Raw genomic sequence first — 26,347 nt, forward strand, 5'->3', positions numbered from 1 at the left:
TAAATAGTAATAATAATAATATTATTATTAAACACCAACTTGTATTCCTATCCTCAATATGGTTTTCAATTTTTAACAAATGCAAACCTAGGTAACAAGAAGAGATTCAGAACATTGAAAGCTGATGATGATCATAAAAGCATGGCAACCAAAATCTAAAATTTCTTTGAGATATACAATAAAAATTTCATCAATCGTTTAAATATGCCTTTCTCTTGTCTATATCTGTTCGGTTTCCTCTTTCCAGTCAACCCCTCATGACTGAGAAAACAGATTACCATTTAGTTTATCATACTAAGGGTGGCGTCCAGCAGCTTTCCCGCAGAGTAGAGCATTGTTAGGAATGTCATATTCATTAGCAAGGCTGTGGACTGGAGTCCATACCCTGAGATATAGCTGCTGCCCAAGATAATTCCTCTCCCAAATTGCAGACCTCAGGTTCCACATACCCTGGTTGTCCAAGGAGATCAGTATAGCAGTCCACGAGTTTGGATATACCTGCAACAAAATGAATTCACTTCAAGATATGGAGAAATACAAGTAAAATAAATGCAATGAACTGATAATAGGCATTCATTATCCTTGTACTGCTTCTAATCATATAGCTAAGCTGAAGTTGCTTTTCCTGACTACAATATCCATAACCCACCAGGTGGACTGCTGTTGCAGGAAGAATTATGCAATCTAGTGCATATTGTTCATGTACGCTAAGTTGTTATTAGACATGTACAATTTTGGTCTCTGGATTTCTCCCATCCCTTTGGAGAATATCTTGACCTTTACAAAAATAACATCCCTAGAACCTTGGATTACAGGATTAGTTTACCTGAGCAGTATGTCTGGTGAGAGTATCAACTAGATTGTATGTGCCTCGTTCGGCTGGTGTCCACTGGCCTTTTCCATAACTGTAGACATTGTAACAGGAATGATTAGAGCCTAGTTAGCTTGCAAAATTAGAGTAGATGAAGCAACAATTGTTTGCCTTACCCAACGACCCAATAGTCATAACCATCAAGATGCCATGATTGCATGGTGTTTTCATTATTCTGGAAAACAATTTCCACAAAATCATGGAGTGATGTTGGTATAACAGAGGTAGCTACATATGCAGGACCACCAGAAGGAAGGCTTTGGATGGAATCCATGCTGTAGACTCCTGGGATATTGAAGTAATCAGCAAGCTTCAATGGGGTATCAGGATTAACGTAGGAGACTCTGTTAACTGCATAACGCATCTTTCCATTTATTAAAGGTGCTGAATTGGCCAATACAATTGTCTTTGTTGGAGTTATCTTTCCATAGTGAAATGAACATTGGGGATTGGGCCTGGCTGCACTGGCAGTCAGATTCCACCTTCAAACAAAAGAAATTAGAGGATCAATTTAAATCATTGTGCACAAATAACTAATGATTTAAATTACACCTGACATTGTTGGATTAAATAGAGTCAAGTGATGTATCACTCCTCTGGGAGTGTTCACATCTAAAAAAGGTTTTTAAGAGATCTCAAATCATCTATACCTGTAAGTTCTGGCTTGCCTCATAGACCAATCAAATTGGCCAGTAGGAGGAGCAGGCAGGGATCCAGAGGCTGGGGTCTTAGAGTTTGTGTAGCGTAACACTGAAGTAGTTGTGAGAACCTGCTTAGTAAAACGAGTGGATGCAACAATGTAGTAATCCTTTGGCGGTTGATTTAAAGTTACCAAGATAGCCACAGATTGACCAACATGCACATCAAGAGAGTCATATAAATTCTGGATGGTGTGAGATCCTTCAACCTCAACCAGCTTCATCATGTGACCCTGAATCCTGAAGTTTAAGGAAGTTGACAAGCCCACATTCGAGATCCTGAACATATAGGTTTTACCTGAAGGCCAAAGCAAATAATGTTGGTAAAAGAATTTGTAAGATGGTACAATATAAAAAGGTTTAAATATTGAACATCCTTAGAGAATCGAGAATAATGATAAAGACAGAGAATGACCTTGATCACTGCTGAATGTAGTATGAGTCTGGCCATTTATAAGAACTCCATCTGGAAAGGGAAGAGATTTTCCTGAGTCTAAAGATGCCTGTAACATCTGCAAACATAAGCGCAAATTAACATGGATGTTGGAGGCAAAATAATATGTGTAAGCATTACAAATATATGCGAAGAGCAAACTTGTTCCAAGAAACAAGTAGCACTTAGAAATGAGCTTGATGTTATCCAGCATTAACAGCAGTACTTTGTAATGAAACCTTTACCAAACCATATGACGATCAAATTCCACCTAATTGCTATGATTATCTTGTTGCTTTATTTGATAAGATTGATTTCACATGAAAGGGGTTAGATGTAGCTTTGAAATAACAATTCAACCCAATTATAATGATACAAATTGTCTTGGATTTTTAGTCATCTGAATATCTCAGCTGTGAAATGGATTGCAAATGTTCCTTAGACATAAAAAGGAAATGCAGTTTTTCAGTATAAACTTTTGAACGAGAAAGGGAATAAAATACATAAGCACAATCAAGTAAGCCAGCAACATTTATAATAATAATAATAATAATAATAATAATAAGTCAGCACTATTTTGCAACGTTTGGGAAGAAATAAAGTGCTTAGAGATCAAGCAATTCTGTATGACTTGTTAAGCCACAGAAGCAAAAGCTTGAAAAATATAACATACAGTGATTAATAGTGGCATTTCATGAGGATCAAAGACAAAATAATGAGTAGAAAATAAAACCGGTATAATCAAATAGAAAATATATGTTGCTCACCTTGTGATTGGCCTTGTACCAATCACCAATAAGCAGAGTGAAATCTCCATCAGGGGTCGCAAAAGGGATTGGAATTCTAGGTCTCTCGTACACATTGATTGCGCCATAACCTCCAGCAGCTTTGTGAAATAGTGTTGATGGAAAGTATGTGAAGGTCCCAATCTGATCCTTGGTCTGGAACCTGTAAGTGTAGTTCGAGTTTGGAGGGATGGGGCAGTTGGTTCCCAGCACTCCATCTTGCCAAGAGTTCTTCCTCTGTTTGATACCATTCCTATTGACAATACAACAAATTTTTATTATGGAATGTCCTCACTTAAATTCCACAATCAAGTAATCAGACACCGTAAAAGAAATATTAATGCTAAATCTTGCTAAGGTTTTTTTCCCTAACAAAATAAATAAATAAAAATTGAAAACACGCACATTAGCAAGCTAACCGAACAGAGCCTAAAAATCCATAATTGATATACTAGCTTAAAACTTTAAGCCCTTCAGAACCAAGATCAGAGCAAGTTATTTTCATCTCAGGGTCACTAAATCTAGAGCAGCAATTTGAGTGAATCAGGAGCACATTGATTGTTTTCATTTTCAAATTCACCAGTCAGAATTCAAAATAATGGATGTTAAACCACCATTTTGCTAAAAAAGAGAACCACATTGTAGATCTCGAATGAGGATTGAAGTTGATAATTTGCTATTCCCAAAAATGCCTAAATTACACATCAGTTTTCCTTCTTACAGGCTTCAAGCATTAATATTTTTGGGTCAGAAATAATTATGAAGTCTCCCATTTCATTTCTGAATTCAGAACATTGAGAAAATAAAAAGATGGAAAGAAATAGTAAGGCCCAGAAACAAAAGAACAAATGCAGTAATAGAAAGAAGGAAACACACCAAGTCAAGAGGAAAGGTTGGTCCAGCTTGTTGACCAGGTTGAGGATGATGTTGTCATTAGTGACCACGTTGAGTTGAGGACCAGGGAATTGCCCATTGATAAGGATAACCTGTCAAAACCCAAACTTTATAGACCCCAAATAACCAGATCCAAGATTACAATAATCAAACACCCAAAACAACCAAGCAACAAGCATAACCAACCTGTTGAGCTTCACCAAGAGGAGAAATAGTCCCATAAGTCACAGTCCAAGTGTAAAACCTATATGGGTCATCTGCATTGACCAGAGAAACAGCCAAAAGAGCCACAACTCGACAAAGTAAATGCAGAAACACAACTTTTCCCATTAAATCTGCAAAAATTTTACTGAACCAAGTAGCCAGAACACCAAAACTAGTAAGTAACGAAATGATAAATCACCATCAAAGATTAAATAGAAACAGAGGGAAAAAAAACAAGGAAACTAAATGCCAGAGTTAAGGGTCTGTTTCAACAGCTTTTGGGTCTTGAGTAAGGCTTAAATAGGACCAAGGCGCAGAAAGAAGCTTCACTGGTGAGTGTGAAATGTTGGCTGCATAGTGCATGGAACAGAACAAGCACTCATTTTTTTTATTATTTTTTTAATTACTTATTTTTTTTAAATAAAGAGATTAAATAATTTAAATTGTATTTTTTTTTAATCAAAGTAGGTTTATTAATTTGTTATGTCAATTATGTAAGGTTGCATTCTTTCCGATGTAAAAATAATTAAATGAATAAATAAAGGATGCAGATAGTGCTGATGATATTCGGTGCAGCAATTCACGCGTTTCCGTGTGCCACTGTTTAGTTGTATTTTTTTTTTATATAATTAATTCGAATTCGAAATCATTAATTCTAACATAATTTTTTTTAACTGATAATTTTAACATGATTACTCCTAATAAAAAAAAATTCCAATAATTACATTAAACGACAACAGTTTTTTCATATTAAAAATTTTATTTAAAAAAAAACTATTTTTTGAAGCTATAATATTGAAAACTTTTTTTAAAGTAAAAAGTCTTTTTTAGCCGTTGATAATTATTTTTAGAATTAAATAAGTTATTATCAATTTAGATGATTATTTTAAACTTCTAGTAATTATTTATAGAGTCAAATAATTTTTTATCAATTTAATTTATCTTTTTAAGTTCATGACAATTACTTTTAGAGTCAAATAAGTTTTTATTAATTTAATTTATCATTTTAAATCTCTGATAATTTCACTTAGAGTAAATAAATTATTGTTAATTTAATTGATCTATTTAAGCCCTATGAATTAATAATTCGCTTTTACAAGCTCACACTCAATGCTGTGTGTTCTCTGTTGAGCGTGAGTTTAGCATACCCAGTGCCATTAGGTCATACAGTGCTTAAAACTCATCTTTTATATTCAGTAAGGGACATATCGAAAAGTATTGAATTTAATACTAGATATGTTGAATGGCAATAACAGTACACAATTTTTAATAATTTATCTTCTATTGATTGAATTAATTAAGTCACAGAGAGAGAGTAAAAGAATAGTTGAGAGTTTAACTCTTAAGTTATATAATAAAAAATGAATGTTAACTAAACGTTCGTCCATTACATGCAAGTCAGGTAAAAGAAATTAGGTTTCTTTAACTCAAATTTTTTACATTTTGAGTCAATAGTAATTATCAAGGTTTTAAATAGATTAATTAAATTAATAAGAGCTTATTTAACTAAAATAGTAATTATCATATGCTTAAATGAATCAATAAAAATTTATTTAACTCTAAAAGTAATTATTAAAATTTTAAATGGATCAATTAAATTAATAAAGACTTATTTAATTTTATATGTAATTGTCAAGGCTTAAAAAGTCTTTTCGCTTTTTGTTTAATCAAACCTCTCCTCTAATTGCACTTTGATTTTTTTTTTTATACTGTGGTTTGATTTTTGTTTCCTGTTTTGCTTTTTCTTTTCGCTTTAATTTTGTATTTGTGTGGTCTTAACCATCAATAATAGATAAAATACAAACAATCGTTAAAATAAATAAATAATTTTATAACCACTTTTTACAATCAACTGAAATTAATTATCATTAACAATCAATTTATATTTATGTTTTTTAAATAATTAATTTTCAAAAATTTAACAATCAACTCAAAAATTGATTGCCAAATCGAATGTTATTAGCAACTGATTTATAATCAGTTACTAATCAATATTAAAAAAATCTTGAATATACGATTAGTAATCATATTTAAAATTAGTTGCTAACAGCAATGCATTTAGAAAATCGATTACTAAATTAAAGAGTTATTTTAATTGGCTCTAAAATATAGCAATCCATTTGTAATTGGTTGCAAAAATCAGTAATCAGTTACTAAAAGTAACAGTTTTTGCAACTGATAGGGAATCAATTGCAAAATTACTCTCTAAAATTTCATCTAATTTTTGTTTTATATTTTTGTTTTGCTACTGATTTGTGAATCGATTGCTAACAGCTATTGACTTTTGCAATCGATTGAAATTAGCTGCAAAATTTTTTCCCCAAAACTTCCCATCCAATTTTTTTAGAAAATTAGTTATCAAAATTAATTGTTAAAATCAGTTATTAATTTGCTTATATAAATCATTACTCATTTTATTTATCCAAAGCTTATTTTTTTTCTCTTTTCTCTCATTTTCTTCATAATTTTTTTTTCTCATATATTTTATTTATCATCTTTTCATTTCTAATCTATTTTTTCATTATTTTTTTTCTAATCTATTTTTTTATTTATCATCCTTTTTTTTCTTCTCTATCAATTTTTTCTTTCTCATTTATTTTCTTCCTCGCCATCTTTTTCTTTCTCATTTTTCTTCTTCATCTTCTTTTTCTTTCTCGTTTAATTTCTTTTTCATCTTCTTTTTCTTTCTTATCTTTTTTATTATAATTTATTTTTTATTCATATATTTTTTGTTAGTAAATTATTTGTACTACTAATTTTTAGTATTAATTAATTTTTTTTTAATTTTTGTTATAATATATAAATGCCAATTTTTTTACTAATTTGTCTTATAAATATATCTTTATATTTAATTTTTTGTTACTATTTTCATTAATAATTTGTTTTTATAATATTTTTATATTAAATTTGTAGTACTAATTTTTCTTTAATAAATTATTATTTTAGTAATTTTTTCAATAATTTACTTATGAAAATTTTATTTGTTATTTGGAAATTTAATTTTTTGTAAATATTATTTAAATTAGTAGCCTACGATTGGTGCTAAATCAGTTGCAAATAGCATCTAACTTATAAAGCGATTGCACAATTGTCAAACAAAATGCGCCATTTTTTTTTGCAACCAATCATGTATCAATCACTAAATCTATCACTAATAGCAACCAATCATTTTTAATAAAAAATTTTATTTTTTTAAATTTAATTATTTTAGCAACCGATTTATTAGTTAATTACTAATCGATTTAACAACTAATCTTATTACAACCGACTAAATCGGTAGTTAAATCAGTTAACAATCTATTTTAATTAATTAACAATCAATTTTTTTTTTCATGCATTCAACATTAACTGAGTTTAACAAAATAGAGCACTTCTTAAGTTTCAAAGTTATCTTTTTTTCAAAAAAAATTAACAATTCATAATATAGGTATAATCTAATTTTTTTATAAAAAAAAATGTAAATATAGACTATTAAAAGCTTCTATCAAGAGATAATTTTGAAAAAAAAAATCTTTTAAAGTAACTGATCCTTCTTCATCAACACTGTCCTTTTAGAAATTTTTTATATATACGGTGGAAAAAAAAATTAAAGCATCCAATTTTAATAAAAAAAATAGTCGTACTATTCATTACTTAAAAATTAAATTAAAAAAAAATATAGAGGTGTCAATAAATGAATCCAGCTAAGAAGAAATGGATATGAGGATACAGCTAGATATATATAAGCTTGCGTTGAAATTGGAAAGAACTCAGCATGGACCTGCCAATCTCAGAATCAACCTTACCCTGATCCAATAAATAAAAAATAGTCAATAGTCAAATGGTCTGTTGGAGCATAACACAATCATGTGTTGCCGACAGTAAACAAGTATCCCACTTGGAATGTGCCTGCCAATGCGACCCTTATCCATGAATATTATATTTACTCACTGTAAATCAACAATCCCAAGTCAACCAATTTTCCATCATTCTCAAGATTCTGCGACGAAATCAAAGGAAGCTCCCTCAATCCCTCATAAACCAAGAGAACTCCCCATGCTGTTGTTTTTTTTTTTTTTTTTTTTTTTTTTTTTTTTTTAATCCTGTCAAATTTAATCTAAAAGTTAAATTATATTGAGAAACCACTTCTTTTATTTGAAAAAAAAAAAAAAAGGTTAAGCATGTTGATCAAGGCAAAAATTAATTTTAGTATATCTAAAGCCCAAACTATGATGTGATAATTTATGATAAGTTGGAATCGAATATATATTTTATTGAATTTTTGGTCTCTTAATTTGAATATATAAATCTGTTTTAATACCAAATATATCTTTTATTAGGATATAACTATTAACTTCTATTCATGACATGACATGATTAGGATTATAAGATTATCATTAGGTAAGGCAACAGGACGAATATTTTCAAGTATCTTACCTTACTAAACCCTATTATGATAGATTTGGATAGTTTGTAATTAAATTTGGGTTAAGAAAATAATACTTAATTTGGGTTTCAAATATTGAGTACCCATTACTCGAATCCATTTAATTAAATAATTAATTTAATATAAAATATATCTTTTTTATAATAACATATTAGTTTTTTAATTAAATACAGATGGTTCTGTAGGTAATGAGTGTCAGATTGCTAGTGGGAGTGGTCTGATTCGAGACTATTGTGGCCAATGGCAGGGTGTTTTTGTTGTTAAATGGGGTCAGGGTTCTATTTTATTAGCTAAACTTTGGGCTCTTTTAGAAGGATTAAAGTTAGCTAAGTGAATGGGCGTGTCATGCCTATCAATTGAATGTGATAATTTTGTCACGACCCAAATTTTGAGCCAGATCAAAACTAGGACTTAAGTCAGCATAAGGCCTCCAAAGTCCGTAGTAAACCTAACTATCCCTAGCTCAACCATAAGGCCCATATCTGTAGTCCAAATTTAAGAAATCAAATAGACAGAGTCTGGGCATAAATTAGACTACCCAACGAGAAGTATTAACTCATCCGACCTATAAACACAAAATAACTCAATTTGGGGAGCTCAGTTCACCCTCACAATCCTCAAAATAATAAATAATCAAATAGGAGCTCAGCTCCTTCATCGAAGGTAAATACTCATCTCAAATATTTCAATATACCCATATAATATGTTTACAACTTAAAAGAAATAAATTATTATAGTCCCAATCATGATTAGAACACTAGTAGTACATGCAGAGTTCTAGATTATAAATTAAGGAAATGAAATATAACTAAGTTGCTGCTGGTAAACCTATGATAAAATAAGCAGGTTATTCACAAAAAGAGTCCACCTGTCACCTAAGGAAAAATAGTTAAACAATAGTGAGTGTCCGACTTATAGAATAAGATATTAATTTTAAATACAATTTCTATAACTATCTAAGCCTAATGTATTCCTATGTATGAAATGCAACATATACACATTTCTAATCAATTCTAAACAATATTTGCACAAAAGATAATTTAGATCACTTACACACCTGTGTGTCACATCCATGTATATATATATATATATATTTATAAGTGAATGCATGGGCATACCTTGAATACAAAATAATACTGAAATTATAAATAAAATCAATGTCTACTCACTAATCCATCAAATATCATGGCGGTGGCTGGGCGAAAGAAGAAGGTTAACTCTGATCACCTAAACAATTATACTATGAATTTATTAGTATTGACAAAAAACCAAAATTTAAAGAGTAAAGACATCCTAATTTATATCAAAAATCTGGCAGAGTTTCTCCCGTACTTAGGACCTACCAAATCTACAAAGCAACTCAAACACACTTTAAAACCAAAGACCTTAGGCTCACATCTCAACAATATCACACGGCCCCTCCTAAGCCTTCCAAACCAGACAAAACTCAAATAACAACACAATTCAGCTATAAAGCTTAAAACTAGCATTTTTCAAAAATCATCCAAACCAACTTCAAAAATTTTATAAACATGCCCCGCAGTTCTTTACGATGCTATTAAAGTATTGCAAAAGGAATTATAATTTTTTAGCTATCCATGAATATTTGATGAATTTTTATTCTAAACCTAGCATTAGGCAAAAAGAGTAACTCAGAGTTTGGGTTTACCTATGCCAATTCTGACACCTGAAACGCATCCAGGATATCTAAAAATGGTGGAAAGCATTATAATATTGACCCACTTCCAAAGTAGGCATGACAGACCATCTGTTCGGCCCAAAAATGTAATACCGGTCACTGATAGAATTTTTGCGAAACAAGAATACCTACAATACCAAGAGTTAGAATATAATTTTTATTTAATTAAACAGACTCATTAACAATACGATAAAATATTTCAAAGCTCGTGAGACCCACCAGAATTTCGATGTAGGAAAAATTCAAAATTTATGTCGTTGTGAAGCTCTAGCTGAGTGGAGTGTGCTGGTGGTCTTGAAATCTTTGTCGGGTTCACGGTTTGGGAGAAATCTAGCCTAAAAGTCGAAATACGTTAAAACTTCCCTGACTTGATTCACACAAAACCGCCCGATGAAAATTGGTGTTTTAGGTGTCTATGAAAAGCTCTCGAAGAGTAGAATAAAATGGGAATAAGACGCGATCTGATTTGTAGCTGGATCAGCCGAATTTGGTCCGAGAAGATTAAGGGTTACGCGGTAAGAGGGAGGGACTTTGGGTGCAATTTTTGGCCAACTGGAGGGGTGGTCGGTGGTGAGGATGGTGACCGAAGGGGCGTCGGCGTGTGGGGGAGGCTAGGGGTGGTCGGTCAACGGTGGGGGAGGGAGGAGAGAGAGAGAGAGGAAAAGAAGAGAGAATGTAGGGGGAGAGTGACGCATAGGAAGGAAAGGGAAAGGGAAAAAGAGTACTGATCCGATTCGATCCAATTCGATTCGACTGGTTTGATTAAGGTACACGAAAATTGATTTTTACTCTGCTCTGGGACCCAAAATGAAGCCTGAAAATTTCAAAAAAAATTGAAAAGAACTCAAAAAAATTTGTGGAGTCCAAATATATTTTTAAACTTACCACGTGGTCTTTAAATTAATTTTTAAAAATTTATAAAATTAATTGTCTCAAAAAATAAAAACTCGATTTTGAAACCCAAAAAATTCAAATTAAATACCATAATATTTAATACATTAAAATATTATAATTTTACACATAAAATAATTATTTAAAAATTTGGGGTATTATATTCTTCCCCCTTTATAGAAAATTCGTCCTCGAATTTTTGCACAAGGCAGAATAAAAACACAGAATTACATGTTAAACAAGTACGGGTACTTGTTGCACATATCCCGCTCTGACTCCTAGGTGCATTCCTCCACAGAACTTTAACTATAGGGATCTGCTTTGACAAAAAATGGCTGCTCCTCGAAGGTCAAGTCGTCATTTAACTCCAATGTATCCGATTGCAGCACATGAGAAGGATCGGAAACATACTTCCTAAGCATGGAAATATGGAATACTGGGTAGATATGGGAAAGGTCTGGTGGCAACTCCAACTAGTAGGCAATTGCTCGTACTCTGTCCGTGATCTCAAAAGGTCCTAGGTAACAGGGTGCCAACTTACCTTTCTTCCCAAATCTCATTACCCTTTTCATAAGAGAGACCTTTAAGAATACGTAGTCACTCACTGCAAATTTCACATCTTTTTACCTAGGATCTGCATAACTTTTCTACTTGCTGAAAGCTGTCTTTAAACATTCCTCAATCAAAGGAATCATCTTTGAAATATACTGCACTAGGTCTAACTCATGTACTCTCGCCTCTCTAACTTCAGTCCAACATAGAGGGGATCTACACTTCCTGCCATACAGTGCTTCATAGGTGCCATTCTAATACTAGAATGATAGCTGTTATTATAGGCAAACTCCACAAATGGCAGTTGATCATCCCATTGACCTCCAAAATCTAAGACACACATACAAAGCATATCCTCTAATGTCTAAATTATTCTTTCAGACTACCCGTCTGTCTAAGGGTGAAAGGTTGTACTAAAGTTCAGCTGTGTGCCAAGTGCCTCCTGAAGTTTCCTCCAAAACCAAAAAGTGAACTAGGGTCCTCTGTTAGATATTATAGAAGCAGGAACTCTACACAATCTGACTATCTCCTAAATGTACACCCTTGCATATTGAGCAATAGAATAGGTAGTCTGTATAGGCAAAAAGTGAGCTGACTTAGTCAGATGATCCACAATCACCCATATAGAGTTATGCTCACATGTAGTATGAGGTAACCCAGTCACGAAGTCCATGGTGATCATTTCCTACTTCCACTCTGGGATGGGAATCTCCTGCAACTTTCCTGACGGCCTCTAATGCACAAATTTTACTTTTTGACAAGTTAAGCACTTGGACATAAAATTTGATATGTCTTTTTTTATGCCATTCCACTAGTACCTATCTTTTACATTATGGTACATCTTTGTAGATCCTATGTGAGCACTGTCAGGCGTGTACTATGCCTCCTGCATAATCTCATTTCTTAGGTTGTCCACATCTGGCACACACACACTGAAGCCTTGCATAAGGGCACCATCTCCATCAAATCCAAATCATAATCTTCTCCCTACTGTACCCTTTCCACAATCCGCATTAATTATGTGTCTCTGTACTGGAAAACCCTAATCCTATCTCGTAGATCTAGCCTTACTTTGAAATGTGCTAAAAGTGCACTCAAATCAGTCATATCCAAGATCAAACCCTAATCCAATAACTCATGTAACTCCTGTATCAACAGTATCCTCTCTGCTAATATATGCGCTAAGCTACTAGAAGACTTTTTACTCAAAGCATCTGCCATCACATTTGCTTTACCTGGGTGGTATTGGATGGTGCAGTCATAGTCCTTTTGTAACACCCCCGTTTGCATAGCCTGGTAGATTTCACTGTTCCAGTGACCGGAATCGGTCCGGACAATTAAGGGGATTAGAACCATACTTAAGACAACTGGAGAAGCCATAAACACAAATAATTAGTAATGTCCAATTAGTTAAGTATAAACAAGAAAAATAGAACATAAGAAGTTAAACGAGCTGAGAGTCACAGCGATGGGTGACCTTCTCGGGAACGACTGCGAAGTCGTTTTAAACTCAAATTTCGAACCGTAAAAAGTGACGCTGCGGTCCTTAGGACCCTTATAAACACAGTGGAAAAGAGAAAATCACGAAAAATAACTGTTAAGCCAGTCAAATAATTAGGTCAAGAAGCAGGAAGAATTATGGAATTAATTGCAAATCGGGATGAACCGGCGAGGGGCAATTTGGTCAATTGACCCCGAGAGCTGACTCCTAACCTAATTGTCAAATAAAATCGGAGAAAAGAAAACTTCGGGATCGAGAATTAAATTAAAGAACCAATAAAAAAAAAGAAGAGAAAATGAAAAAGTTAAAAAGGTGTAGGAAGATGACATCATGCATGATATCATGCATGATGCCATAAGTCATATAATTAATAAATTAATTAAATGGATTTTTGAGTCTTCCATAAGGATAAAAACAAAAGAAAAGAAAAGAAAAAAAAAGTAAAAAGCCTCATCTTCCTCACCATTTACGTTTCTCTCTCCCTCACCATTGTAAACCTCCATTAAAGCTTGCTTCAAGCTTTGAAACCACCATTAAACCCCAAATCCTCCCATACTTGCTTCACAAAAACTTGATTTAATCACTTGAGAGGAAGATTGGTCATCAAAGAATTGAAGAAAATTGAGAGGAAGTGAAAGTTCAAAGACACCTAACAAGGTTAGTAAGCAAACTTGATGATTTTAGTTTGATTTCTACATTTTTAACTTATTGAACTTGTAAATAAATTTTAAATAAAAGAAAAATTTGTGAGGGACCATGAGTGAAATTCGGCCAGCATGTGTATGGAGGTATATTTGCATGGTTTAATAGATTTAAATACATATGTGAGCTTGTTTGAGATGAAGAAACATGTATGTATGCATGGAATCAATCAAATGCAACAATTTAGTGTGGTTAGGGTTTGAAACCTAGGGTTTTGAGGCAAAAATTTTGGAGAAATTGGTAATGATATATTTGACCTAATATGAAGTGAAAAATGGTCATTTGTGACCAAATGAGGTGTGTTAGAAGTGTAGGAATTAAAAGCCAATTCGGATTGGATAAGGTCATGTCTTTGTGAGATGACCAAAATTTCCTTTGAGGGACCAAAAATGAAATTTTACAAGTCCAATGGATATGGGACCAATTGGGGATGAAAATAGGCACTAAATGACACAATTTTCATTTAGGAAGCCTGCCCAAAAAGTGACTAAAACCTAGTGAACAAAGTGGCCGAAGTCAGAAAATCGCAGGCTGCCTCTGCACAACCAGACCAAATGAACAGTGTTTGTTCATTTGTTCATAACTCGAGCTAGGCAGGTCAAAATGACCTGAAATTTTACCAGGGGTTAGATGAGATATAGATCTAAAACTTTCATGAGGAACACCAACCCAAATTATGCCATTAACCCAATCAAATTACTGAGCAAAGTTGGTGACCTGAATCTGCATAACTGTAGATTGCCATATGAACAGTAAAGTTTCAATGGCTATAACTCTCTCTAGAAAACTCCGATTTAGGCGATTCTTGAACCGATGGAAACCTAAGACATAGTAGAACATTTCATTTGAAGAAAATTAGACCAAATTATGGACCTAACTTGATCAAATTGCTGAACGAAATTGGAATCAATAATCCACTAGAATAAAATTCTGCAACATGAACAGTAAAAATAATTTGCTTATAACTTGAGCTACAAAACTCCAATTGGGGTGATTCAAAAAGGAGAATAAACTTAAGACAATAAGGAACATTTTCTATGAAGAAAGTTTTGCCAAATTCCAACAGTAAACTGACCAATAAAACAGTACAATTAGGGACACCAAAATTGAAAATTTTTCAATTTTGCCTAAAAGACCTAAGTTTTGAGAAAATGACCAAAACCAACAAGTTTAGTGACCAAAATGTGGCATGTGGGTGAAGTTGGAATTCCCATACCTATTAAGCCTTAGAAAATCAATAATTTGACTTGAATAGTGCAGTGAATAGTAACCCGAAACACAAAATTTCGAGAACGCTGAGTTTAGCACGTTAGAGCTAGGTAAAAATAAAGTTAAATTTATTTTTGGATTTATGTTAAATTATGGTACTGAAACACTGTAAAATTGTGTGTTTCAGTTGAAAAGAATACCGAGAGAGAACCCGAGGAACCGAGTCAAGGCCAAGAGGCGACTCGCTTGAGGTTTGTGCACAACGTATACTTTTTATAATCATCTTTTGCATACTGTTTTGAATAATGTGAAATATTGGATTATGGCATTCTTATGATGTTTGATCTAAATTGTTGAAAGTTATTATGTATATTTGAAATGATAATGTTTAACAAATTGTTAAGATAAGTTTTGAAACCACAGTGTCATGACCATATATTTGAACACCTCACTAGCACGACTAGTGAGGGTAATTAGTTTCGAATTTTGATTCCTTCTCTGGAGAAGTGTTGAGGTGTGCCAGTAGAAGAGGATGTGAATGGATATCCATATATTTGAGCTAGCTAGCCTTGTGATGTGATTTCTCTTTAGCCTCTGGCTATTGAGATTCTATTTGTTTCGAATGGCATGATCTAACTGTGGGTTTTATGAAATGTGTTTTGATACTTTGAAATGAACTTGGTTTGCATTTAAAATCTCATAATTCATGATTTGTATTTAATTTTCATGTTCAGCCAAATTTTTGAATAAATGTGATTTAAGTTTTGCATAAAGATTATTTTAGTATGTTGTGCACCACTGAGTCCTAGTACTCAGCGATGGCTTCTATTGCTGTCGCAGATACAGAGACTAGAGGAGCAGCAGACTGAGCTGCTGAGGTGTGAGGAGCTATCAGCTTAAAGTCATCGGGTATAATTTATACCCTAATTGTAAATATTTCTTTTGATGTATGTGTTGCATATAAATGTATGGACATGTAAATGGGTCTTGAGCAGCTTGTACAAAAATTTGTATGAAGTTTGTAATAAAGTTTAGTTTGTATTTCTTTTGATGTAAATTTTGTAAGAATGTATATAAATTGTTTTGTTTCTAATGAAATATGAATGGAACTATTTTATTTAATTTGAATGAAATGTATTGCTAGTATTTTGAGGATTATTGAATTTCGGACTTGAAAAATTGATTGAAATGATTGTGGAGTTGTTGAAATGGATTGAGTTTGATTGTGAAATTGAAGTAGTTGTTGAGAAAAATTTTAAGAAGTGCTTTTTACAGGTATTTGAAGAACTGTTTTCTCAAAATACAGAGGGAACTCTGTCAAAATTTTTATAAAATTTGCGGAAAAATAAAATGGGCCAAAATTTCCAACTAGCTTTCAACGTAATTACATGCTTTAAATACTTATTAGTAAATGCTCACCACTTGTTAAAAGTGAGAAAATTGTTTTAAAATCCCTTGTAGGGTACTTAATGAGTTATCGGTAGGTGAAGTTCGGTAGTTCATTAGGTATTCTACGGGATCATGTTATGCCTTACAGAGGGGTAAGGTGTGACATGTTTTAGTGGTATCAGAGCAAAATTTTGAAGTATGTTTTAACTTGAGAATTTGTGTCTTTCTTTGTTAAGTACAACTGCTCAATGTCCATTTTTGTTACATACAGTGCATTACATCATGAATATGAACTAACGGAGGGAATCTCCATGTGTTACTTGTTCAGGAGATACCCTAACTTCAGCCTGAAATGGAAGAAGGGGATCGCTCAGTTGAGCAGTCTGTTGAAGCTGAGGCACAAGGGGAAGCCCCAGCTTTACCGAATGTCAGTGGGTCAGTAGCACCAACCCCGCAAATGCCGCATTTTCCTGCATAGTTCGCACAGCAGATGGCTGCGATGTTTCAACAAATGGCTAGGGGTATGCCTGGTCAAGCTCCACCCCAAACGCCTGTGGCACAACCACTGCCTCCAGCCAGACAATATGATAAATTATTGAAGTATGGGGCTGCAGAATTTAAGGGTATAGTGGACCCTTTGGAGGCAGAGCAATGGCTTGAAAGAATGGACAGAGTATTTAAGAAGCTGCACTGCCAAGATGAACTGAAGTTTGAGTATTCTGTGTCGCTACTACAAGGGGATGCGTATGATTGGTGGAAGACCATCCCCCATAGCTTGGCTGAACCACCAGTGCTGACTTGGGATGACTTCATCAGAGAGTTCAGACAGAAATACATCCCGGATGCATATGTTGATCAGAAGTTACAAGAGTTTTTGAGTCTAAAACAAGGAAATAGATCAGTGGCAGAGTATGAGAGGGAGTTCTCCCGCTTAAGTCATTATGCTGGGAGTCTCCTTATTGCTAGCAAGGCAAGATGCAAGAGATTTGAGATGGGTTTGAAGCCCAGTATAAGGATGCAAGTTGTGGGATTTCGACACAGTAACTTCTCAGAGCTTATGTCTCAAGCACATGAACTGGAGAGAATTGAATCAGAAGCAACCCCAGTGAAAGAAAAATCAGAAAAAGCTGAGAAATCAGAAAAAGACAAGGGGGAAAAATCAGTTGAACAGAGTTCTGGTGCTACCTCTGGAAAGAGAAAGAAGTTTAGTGGACCCAGCAGGGGTTGAGGTGGAAGATTTGGTAGGGGCCGATTCTCCGGACAGAGACCCCCTAGGTCCAGTCGTGATCGGCGAGGGTTCACATTCTGCCCGTCCCTGTGAGACTTGTGGCAAGATTCATGGAGGGGAATGCTATTGGGCCACTGGAGCCTGTTTTAACTGCGGAGGCAAGGGTCATTTAGCAAGAGACTGCACTAGTGCTCCGTCTTCGAGATATGGTCCAGCTCTTACTACTACCGAGGGATCTATTCAGAGTCCTGCTCCCAGAGGTTCACAGTCAGTTAGCAGAGGAAGAGGCAGAGGTAGAGGTACTTCTTCAGGCAGTCAGGGCACAATTGGTCAATCGGCACAAGGGAGTGCTTCAGTCAGGGTTTATTCAATGAGACAACGAGAAGAGGCTAAGACTTCCGATGTGGTAGCCGGTACATTCTCTATCTCTGATCAAGAAGTATTTGTATTGTTTGATCCCGGTTCAACCCATTCATATGTTAGTGCTAGCATAGTCAGTTCACTTGCTGTTCCATGTGTGCAAATGGGTTTTGAAGTGCTAGTAACTAGTCCGTTAGGACAAGAGGTCCGGGTCAACAGAATTTATAGAGACTGTCCTTTGGTGATCCAAGGACATGTTTTCCTGTCAAACTTGATTGAAATGCCCTTCAGAGAGTATGATATCATCTTGGGCATGGATTGGTTAGCCAGGCATCATGCCATGATTGACTATAGACTGAAGACAGTCACTTTTGGTCTCCCTTCATACGGTGATGTGGTAATACATGGGGCGAGGCATTTACTGCCATCAAACATCATTTCGGCTGCACTAGCCAGAAGGATGATCAGAAAGGGGTGTGAAGCATACTTGGCACATGTGATAGACACCCAAGTGGGGAGTCCAGCACTAAGGGATATCCCTACGGTATGTGACTTTTCGGATGTGTTTCCTGATGAATTGCTAGGATTACCTCCAGAAAGAGAGGTACAGTTTGAGATTGATGTTATGCCAGGTGTGGACCCAATCTCCATAACGCCATATAGAATGGCACCTGCAGAATTAAAAGAGTTGAAAGTACAGTTGCAAGAGTTGCTTAACAAAGGCTTTATCTGCCCTAGTGTGTCACCTTGGGGAGCGCTAGTGTTGTTTGTAAAGAAGAAAGATGGCACTCTCCATTTATGTATTGATTATCGGCAGTTGAATAAGGTGACAATAAAGAATAGATATCCATTGCCCCGCATTGATGACTTGTTTGATCAGTTGAGGGGTGCAGCTGTGTTCTCCAAAATTGACTTGAGATCAGGTATTATCAGTTGAGAGTACAAGAGCAGAGTATTCCTAAAACTGCCTTCAGAACCCGCTATGGCCATTATAAGTTCTTGGTCATGCCATTCGGGTTAACTAATGCTCCAGCTGCTTTTATGGATCTGATGAACACTATCTTCAGACCATACCTCGACCAGTTTGTTGTGGTATTTATCGATGATATATTGGTCTATTCGAGGAATGCAGAAGAGCATGATAGACATCTGCGGATTGTACTGCAGACTTTGAGGGAGAAACAGCTATACGCCAAATTGTCGAAATGTGAATTTTGGCTGAAGGAGATATCATTTTTGGGGCATATAGTATCAGCAGAGGGTATTAAGGTAGATCCTAGCAAGATTGAAGCTGTCCTTAATTGGAAGCCACCCAGAAATGTCACAGAAATTGGCAGTTTTCTGGGGTTAGCTGGATACTACCATAGATTTGTGAAGGGATTCTCCATGTTGGTATCTCCATTGACCAAGCTGCTTAGAAAAGATGTGAAATTTCAGTGGACGGATAAATGCCAACAGAGTTTTGATGAATTAAAGAAATGTTTGATCAAGCTCACCGACTTTACCTACTCCGGGTAAAGAATACACAGTTTATAGTGATGCTTCTCACAATGGGTTAGGCTGTGTATTAATGCAAGATTGAAATGTCATTGCCTATGCATCACGTCAGCTAAAACCGTATGAGAGGAATTATCCGACACATGATTTGGAGCTTGCAGCTATAGTGTTTGCTCTTAAAATCTGGAGACACTATTTGTATGGGGAAAAGTGTTACATCTACACAGATCATAAGAGTTTGAAGTATTTGGGCACCTAGAAGGAGCTGAATTTGAGACAGAGGAGATGGTTAGAGTTGATAAAAGACTATGATTGTCTGATAGACTATCAGCCAGGGAAAGCTAATGTTGTGGCTGATGCCTTAAGTCGCAAGACTATGGCAAGTCTACGGGTTACTCCTTTGTCTTTGGTACATGAGTTGAGATCATTACATGCCAGCTTCGAGATTAATGATGATGGGCAGACAGCAGTTGCATGGCATGTACAACCATTGTTGATTGATCAGATTAGAATGGCTAATGATCAGAAGTATTAGAAGCTGTTAGAAGAAGTCCGGCAGGGCAAGAAACCAGAATTCTCAATCAGAGATAATGGTCTACTGCAACACCAGGGCAGAATATGTGTTCCTAATGATGTTGAATTGAGGAAGATCATTTTGAAGGAAGCACATGAGTCTCCTTTTGCCATGCACCCTGGTGGCAGAAAAATGTATAGAGGGCTAAAGGAGCATTACTGTTGGATGGGTATGAAAAGAGATGTGGCAGAGTTTATTTCTAAATGCCTAACTTGTCAACAAGTAAAGGCAGAGCATCAAGTACCCACTGGGTTATTACGTCCACTACCAGTACTATAATGGAAATGGGAGAGAATAACAATGGATTTTGTAATGGGACTTTCGAGGACACAGAAGAGTCATGATGCAGTATGGGTCATTGTTGACAGACTGACTAAATCTGCTCATTTTCTGCCAGTTCGGATGGACTACAGTTTAGAAAGATTGGCCAAGTTATACATCGATGAGATTGTGAGACTGCATGGAGTGCCAGTATCCATTGTATCAGACAGAGATTCTAGGTTTACTTCTAGATTCTGGGGTAGTCTTCAGAGAGCCCTAGGAACTAGATTGAACTTCAGTGATGCATTCCATCCACAGACAGATGGCCAGTCTGAGAGGGTAATTCAGATCTTGGAGGATATGCTACGGGCTTGTGTGATTGAGTTTGAGGGTAGTTGGGATACACACTTGCCTTTGATTGAGTTTGCTTACAACAACAGCTACCAATCAAGCATTGGAATGCCTCCATATGAAGTTTTGTATGGCAGAAAATGTAGAACCCCATTGTGTTGGGATGACATGGGTGAAAGAAAAATGATTGGACCCGAAATTATTTAGCAGATTGAGGAGAAGATCAGGGTGATCAGAGATCGACTTAAGACTGCATCAGACCGTCAGAAGTCCTACATTGATTTGAAAAGGAGGGATATTGAGTATGCAGTGGGTGAGAAAGTATTCCTCAAGGTTTCTCCTTGGAAGAGAATTATGAGATTCGGTAGAAAAGGGAAACTGAGTCCTCGTTTCATTGGGCCATATGAGGTTCTGGAAAGAGTGGGTCCTTTGGCATATCGTTTGGCACTACCTCCAGAGTTAGAGAAGATACATAATGTCTTCCATGTGTCTATGTTGAGGAGGTATCGATCAGACCCATCTCATGTACTACCAGTAGAGGAAATTGAAGTGAATCCAGACCTCACATATGAAGAAGAACCCATAGGGATTCTGGCTTATGAGGTGAAGCAGCTACGGAACAAGCAAATACCGTTGGTAAAAGTGCTGTGGAACCATCATTCGGGCCAGGAGGCTACTTGGGAACGAGAAGAGGACATGAGGAGACAGCACCCACAGCTATTCAGAGATTAGCATCAGGTAAAATTTCGAGACGAAATTTATTTTAAGGGGGGGAGAATTATAACACCCCCGTTTGCATAGCCTGGTAGATTTCACTGTTCCGGTGACTGGAATCGGTCCGGACAATTAAGGGGATTAGAACCATACTGAAGACAACTGGAGAAGCCATAAACACAAATAATTAGTAATGTCCAATTAGTTAATATAAACAAGAAAAATAGAACATAAGAAGTCAAACGAGCCGAGAGTCACAGCGATGGGTGACCTTCTCGGGAACGACTGCGAAGTCATTTTAAACTCAAATTTTGAATCGTAAAAAGTGACGATGAGGTCCTTAGGACCCTTATAAACACAGTGGAAAAGAGAAAATCACGAAAAATAACTGTTAAGCTAGTCAAATAATTAGGTCAGGAAGCAGGAAGAATTATGGAATTAATTACAAACCGGGATGAACCGGCGATGGGCAATTTGGTTAATTGACCCCGAGAGCTGACTCCTAACCTAATTGTCAAATAAAATTGGAGAAAAGAAAACTTCAAGATCGAGAATTAAATTAAAGAACCAATAAAAAAAAAAAGAAGAGAAAATGAAAAAGTTAAAAAGGTGTAGGAAGATGACATCATGCATGATGCCATAAGTCATATAATTAATAAATTAATTAAATGGATTTTTTAGTCTTCCATAAGGATAAAAACAAAAGAAAAGAAAAGAAAAAAAAAAGTAAAAAGCCTCATCTTCCTCACCATTTACGTTTCTCTCTCCCTCACCATTGTAAACCTCCATTAAAGCTTGCTTCAAGCTTTGAAACCACCATTAAACCCCAAATCCTCCCATACTTGCTTCACAAAAACTTGATTTAATCACTTGAGAGGAAGATTGGTCATCAAAGAATTGAAGAAAATTGAGAGGAAGTGAAAGTTCAAAGACACCTAACAAGGTTAGTAAGCAAACTTGATGATTTTAGTTTGATTTCTACATTTTTAACTTATTGAACTTGTAAATAAATTTTAAATAAAAGAAAATTTTGTGAGGGACCATGAGTGAAATTCGGCCAGCATGTGTATGGGGGTATATTTGCATGGTTTGATGGATTTAAATACATATGTGAGCTTGTTTGAGATGAAGAAACATGTATGTATGCATGGAATCAATCAAATGCAACAATTTAGTGTGGTTAGGGTTTGAAACCTAGGGTTTTGAGGCAAAAATTTTGGAGAAATTGGTAAATGATATATTTGACCTAATATGAAGTGAAAAATGGTCATTTGTGACCAAATGAGGTGTGTTAGAAGTGTAGGAATTAAAAGCCAATTCGGATTGGATAAGGTCATGTGCTGGCAGCATGACCAAAATTTCCTTTGAGGGACTAAAAATGAAATTTTACAAGTCCAATGGATATGGGACCAATTGGGGATGAAAATAGGCACTAAATGACACAATTTTCATTTAGGAAGCCTGCCCAAAAAGTGACTAAAACCTAGTGAACAAAGTGGCCGAAGTTGGAAAATCGCAGGCTGCCTCTGCACAACCAGACCAAATGAACAGTGTTTGTTCATTTGTTCATAACTCGAGCTAGGCAGGTCAAACTGACCTGAAAATTTACCAGGGGTTAGATGAGATATAGATCTAAAACTTTCATGAAGAACACCAACCCAAATTATGCCATTAACCCAATCAAATTACTAAGCAAAGTTGGTGAACTGAATCTGCAGAACTGCAGATTGCCATATGAACAGTAAAGTTTCAATGGCTATAACTCTCTCTAGAAAACTCCGATTTAGGTGATTCTTGAACCAATGGAAACCTAAGACATAGTAGAACATTTAATTTGAAGAAAATTAGACCAAATTATGGACCTAACTTGATCAAATTGCTGAACGAATTTGGAATCAATAATCTGCTAGAATAAAATTTTGCAGCATGAATAGTAAATATAATTTGCTTATAACTTGAGCTACAAAACTCCAATTGGGGTGATTCAAAAAGGAGAATAAACTTAAGACAATAAGGAACATTTTCTATGAAGAAAGTTTTGCCAAATTCCAACAGTAAACTGACCAATGAAACAGTACAATTAGGGACACTAAAATTGAAAATTTGGCAATTTTGCCTAAAAGACCTAAGTTTTGAGAAAATGACCAAAACCAACAAGTTTAGTGACCAAAGTGTGGTATGTGGGTGAAGTTGGAATTCCCATACCTATTAAGCCTTAGAAAGTCAATAATTTGACTTGAATAGTTGTGACACCCCTTACCCGTGTACAGTATATACGAGTAAACAATGCCACACGGTGTACCGGCACATTCTATTTTACCTTAATTAATTTTTATCATGGTTTTGAATATAACTGGTGAAATATTATTTATTTAAGCCATTTATCAAAATTATTATTTACTTGAGGTTCCGAAAATTTTATAGAAAATCCGGCAGAGTACCGGCTAAAAATGGAGAAAACAGTTCTTCGGAACCTGTGAAAAACACTTCCAATAACTATATTCAATCATCTCAACTCCATTTATCAAAATCTCAACATTTTTCAACCATTCATTTCTCAATCATCCATCACATGTGATAATCAAGTATTAATCACAATAAACATTCTCTTTTCCATTTACAAACACAATTCTCATTATTTACATGATCAACAAAATACATTTCATAATTCTAAATACATATGAGAAAATAAAAATTTAGTTACAAAATACCAAAATGACACCTAGTGTCCTACCAATGCACTGCAGGTGGTGAGGTGACACGGACAATGTGCAGAGCTGCAGGATGGACTCACCCAGTCTGCGGTCTACTGGGCTCACGATCTGTATCTCCAGAACCTACGCGTGGCAAAAGCAACGCGCTAAGCAATAATGCTTAGTGGTGCAATAATAAAATAAAAGAAATAGCAAGAAAATAATATGTAGTGAATGTATATGTTTTATTTGTTTTGAGTTTGTATATCATTAACTTTGTCCACTTTCATTCATTTGGTTGCCCAAGTAACCTACACTAGGCATCGGATGGATAAGCGGGTAAACCGCCTTTGGGTATCAAGTACCTCGGGCCGTCACACCATCGGTCACATATGCATCTCCCGGTGTGCAACAGAACAGCTAACAAGCTGTGATAACATCAGGCACAAGGCCAAAGCTCAATATAAGGTCAGAATGGCTAAAAGCCATAAAATCACAAAATGGCATATTACCATGCGCAGTACTGCTAACTGAACCCTATTGGCATGCCAAACTATCCAAACCAATCTTGTTAGGTATACTAGGGCATTTGATACTTTTGAATTCTTCAAATTTTGAATTTCAAGTTTTGGTGTCACTATTCACCTCATTGGTCAACAAAAATGTTGACTTTTGGATAGAAAATAGGTGTATTGGTTTAAACACCCCAAACATACCACATTTTGTATTTAAAACTTGTTGGAATTGATTACCATTACCATTTCTAAGTTTAAAACCAAGAGGGCAGAATTTTCAGTTTGTGAAGCCTAACTTTACTGTTCCATTAAGCACTGTTGCAGTGGGAATTTGAGGAAATGGTAAACATAAAAGTTGTTCCTTATTTTGTCTAGTTGAATTTCTTTTTTTGAATCACTCCATTTGGAGTTTTGTAGCTCCAGATATGGTCCAAAAACCACAGTTGGCCGGATTGCCAAACTGCAGAATTGACCATATCTACAGTAACATGAACAGCGACTGGAATCACTTTGTTGGATGGGTTCTGGCCATAATTTGGGGTAGGTTCCTTCATGAAAGTTTTTTTTCTATGTCTTAACTTGTTGCTGTAAAAATTTCAGGTCAATTGACCATATCTACAGTGAGTTATGGCCAAATGAACAGTTACTGTTTATTTGGTCATTTCTGCAGGTGCTGTTGTAGTGTATCCGGATTGGGGCCAACTTTTGGTCCTTTTGCTTTGGTCTTTTGGGCATTGTTTCTTCAGCAAAAAAGTGCCATTATAAGCCTAGTTTCATGTTCAATTGGCCAAACACCAATGGGACCAACACAGCCAAAGGTATGGTAGTCCAAGTGGACTGAAATCTCAGCCACCCTGCTGCACTCATTGGGCAACATACTCATTCACTTTGCCATGCTATATTTCAGTCCAAATTATGGTCAACTTACCTAAAATGGTCACTAATTGACCATTAAAATGTTCTCTAACAATTTCCTAAGCCAAGTCAAATTTTCACTTCTCAAAACCCTAGTTTCCATTATAAGTTTTCACAATATACCTTAATTACTAATTCATTCACTAACCACATGCATACATGCTTTAAACATGATCTCTAATCCACTTTAAGTCCATCAAAACACTCCATTATTGTTCCTTCAATAGGGCTGCCGAATTTCATGTACACATACACATGAGTTTTTGTCCATTTAAATTACAATTCCTTACTAAATTCAAGTCCCTAATCATGAAATTAAAGAGTTTTAAGTAAATAGGTGCACTAACCTCTTGTAGGCAGAATTTTCCCCAAGCTTAACTTCACTTTCCTTCCTTTTCTAGGCTGCCAAACACTTCCCCAAGAGATATGGTCAAGTTTTAATGAAAGGGGTTTAGGGTTTAGTGGTGTAACAAAGGGAGAAAGGGAGCTTTGGTTGCAAAATCAATGGAGGTTTGGCTAGGGCAAATTTTCGGCTGGATTGGGAGGATGAAGATGGCAGCTGGTTTTTTTAATTGTTTTGGTCTTCATTTATCTCTTTTATTTGTTAGTTAATTGGTTGTTTAATTGTGATTGGTTATAGCTTTTAAATGACATCACATTATGTCATAATTTGCTTTTTATTTCATTTTTCTTTTCTTTTCATCACTACTCATTTTCAATTTAATTTTCAGTGATGTTTGTTCATATTTTATGTCATAATAATTATTTACTCAACTGGACAAGTCGGCCAAAAATCACCTCTTAAGGCGAAATGACCAAAATACCCTCCGTTTGGCTTAACGGGTCAAAATTGTCTGTACCGATTGAAAAATTTTTCTAAATATTTTCTTGGCATTATAATGCCATAGGAACCTCAATGATCGTTCTCTGGAGTCCCAATAATTATTTTATGAATTTTTACCCGGGTCTAGGGCTCCTAGTTGCA

General features: G+C 35.2%; 1 protein-coding gene across 1 annotated transcript; it reads right to left on the minus strand.

Moving 5' to 3' along the window:
* Window positions 1-4,200, minus strand: LOC110655861 (L-ascorbate oxidase homolog). The gene is made up of 8 exons (XM_021812329.2): window positions 3,868-4,200; window positions 3,664-3,773; window positions 2,770-3,040; window positions 1,985-2,081; window positions 1,522-1,867; window positions 988-1,353; window positions 827-905; window positions 1-498 (listed from the first exon to the last, which is right to left on the minus strand). The coding sequence occupies exons 1-8, from the start codon at window positions 4,009-4,011 to the stop codon at window positions 295-297; spliced, it is 1,617 nt and encodes a 538-aa protein (XP_021668021.2). The 5' UTR covers window positions 4,012-4,200; the 3' UTR covers window positions 1-294.
* Window positions 4,201-26,347: the final 22,147 nt, after the last annotated feature.

The sequence above is a fragment of the Hevea brasiliensis genome, chromosome 7, assembly GCF_030052815.1.
Source record: "Hevea brasiliensis isolate MT/VB/25A 57/8 chromosome 7, ASM3005281v1, whole genome shotgun sequence".
Classification (NCBI taxonomy): Eukaryota; Viridiplantae; Streptophyta; class Magnoliopsida; order Malpighiales; family Euphorbiaceae; genus Hevea; species Hevea brasiliensis.

Coding starts and splice junctions, on each gene's coding strand:
- LOC110655861 (XM_021812329.2), bottom strand. CDS start 4,011: ATGGGAAAAGTTGTGTTTCTGCATTTACTTTGTCGAGTTGTGGCTCTT. Junction 3,774..3,867: donor CTCTTGGTGAAGCTCAACAG/GTTGGTTATGCT, acceptor GGGTTTTGACAG/GTTATCCTTATCAATGGGCA. Junction 1,354..1,521: donor AGGCAAGCCAGAACTTACAG/GTATAGATGATT, acceptor TTTTGTTTGAAG/GTGGAATCTGACTGCCAGTG.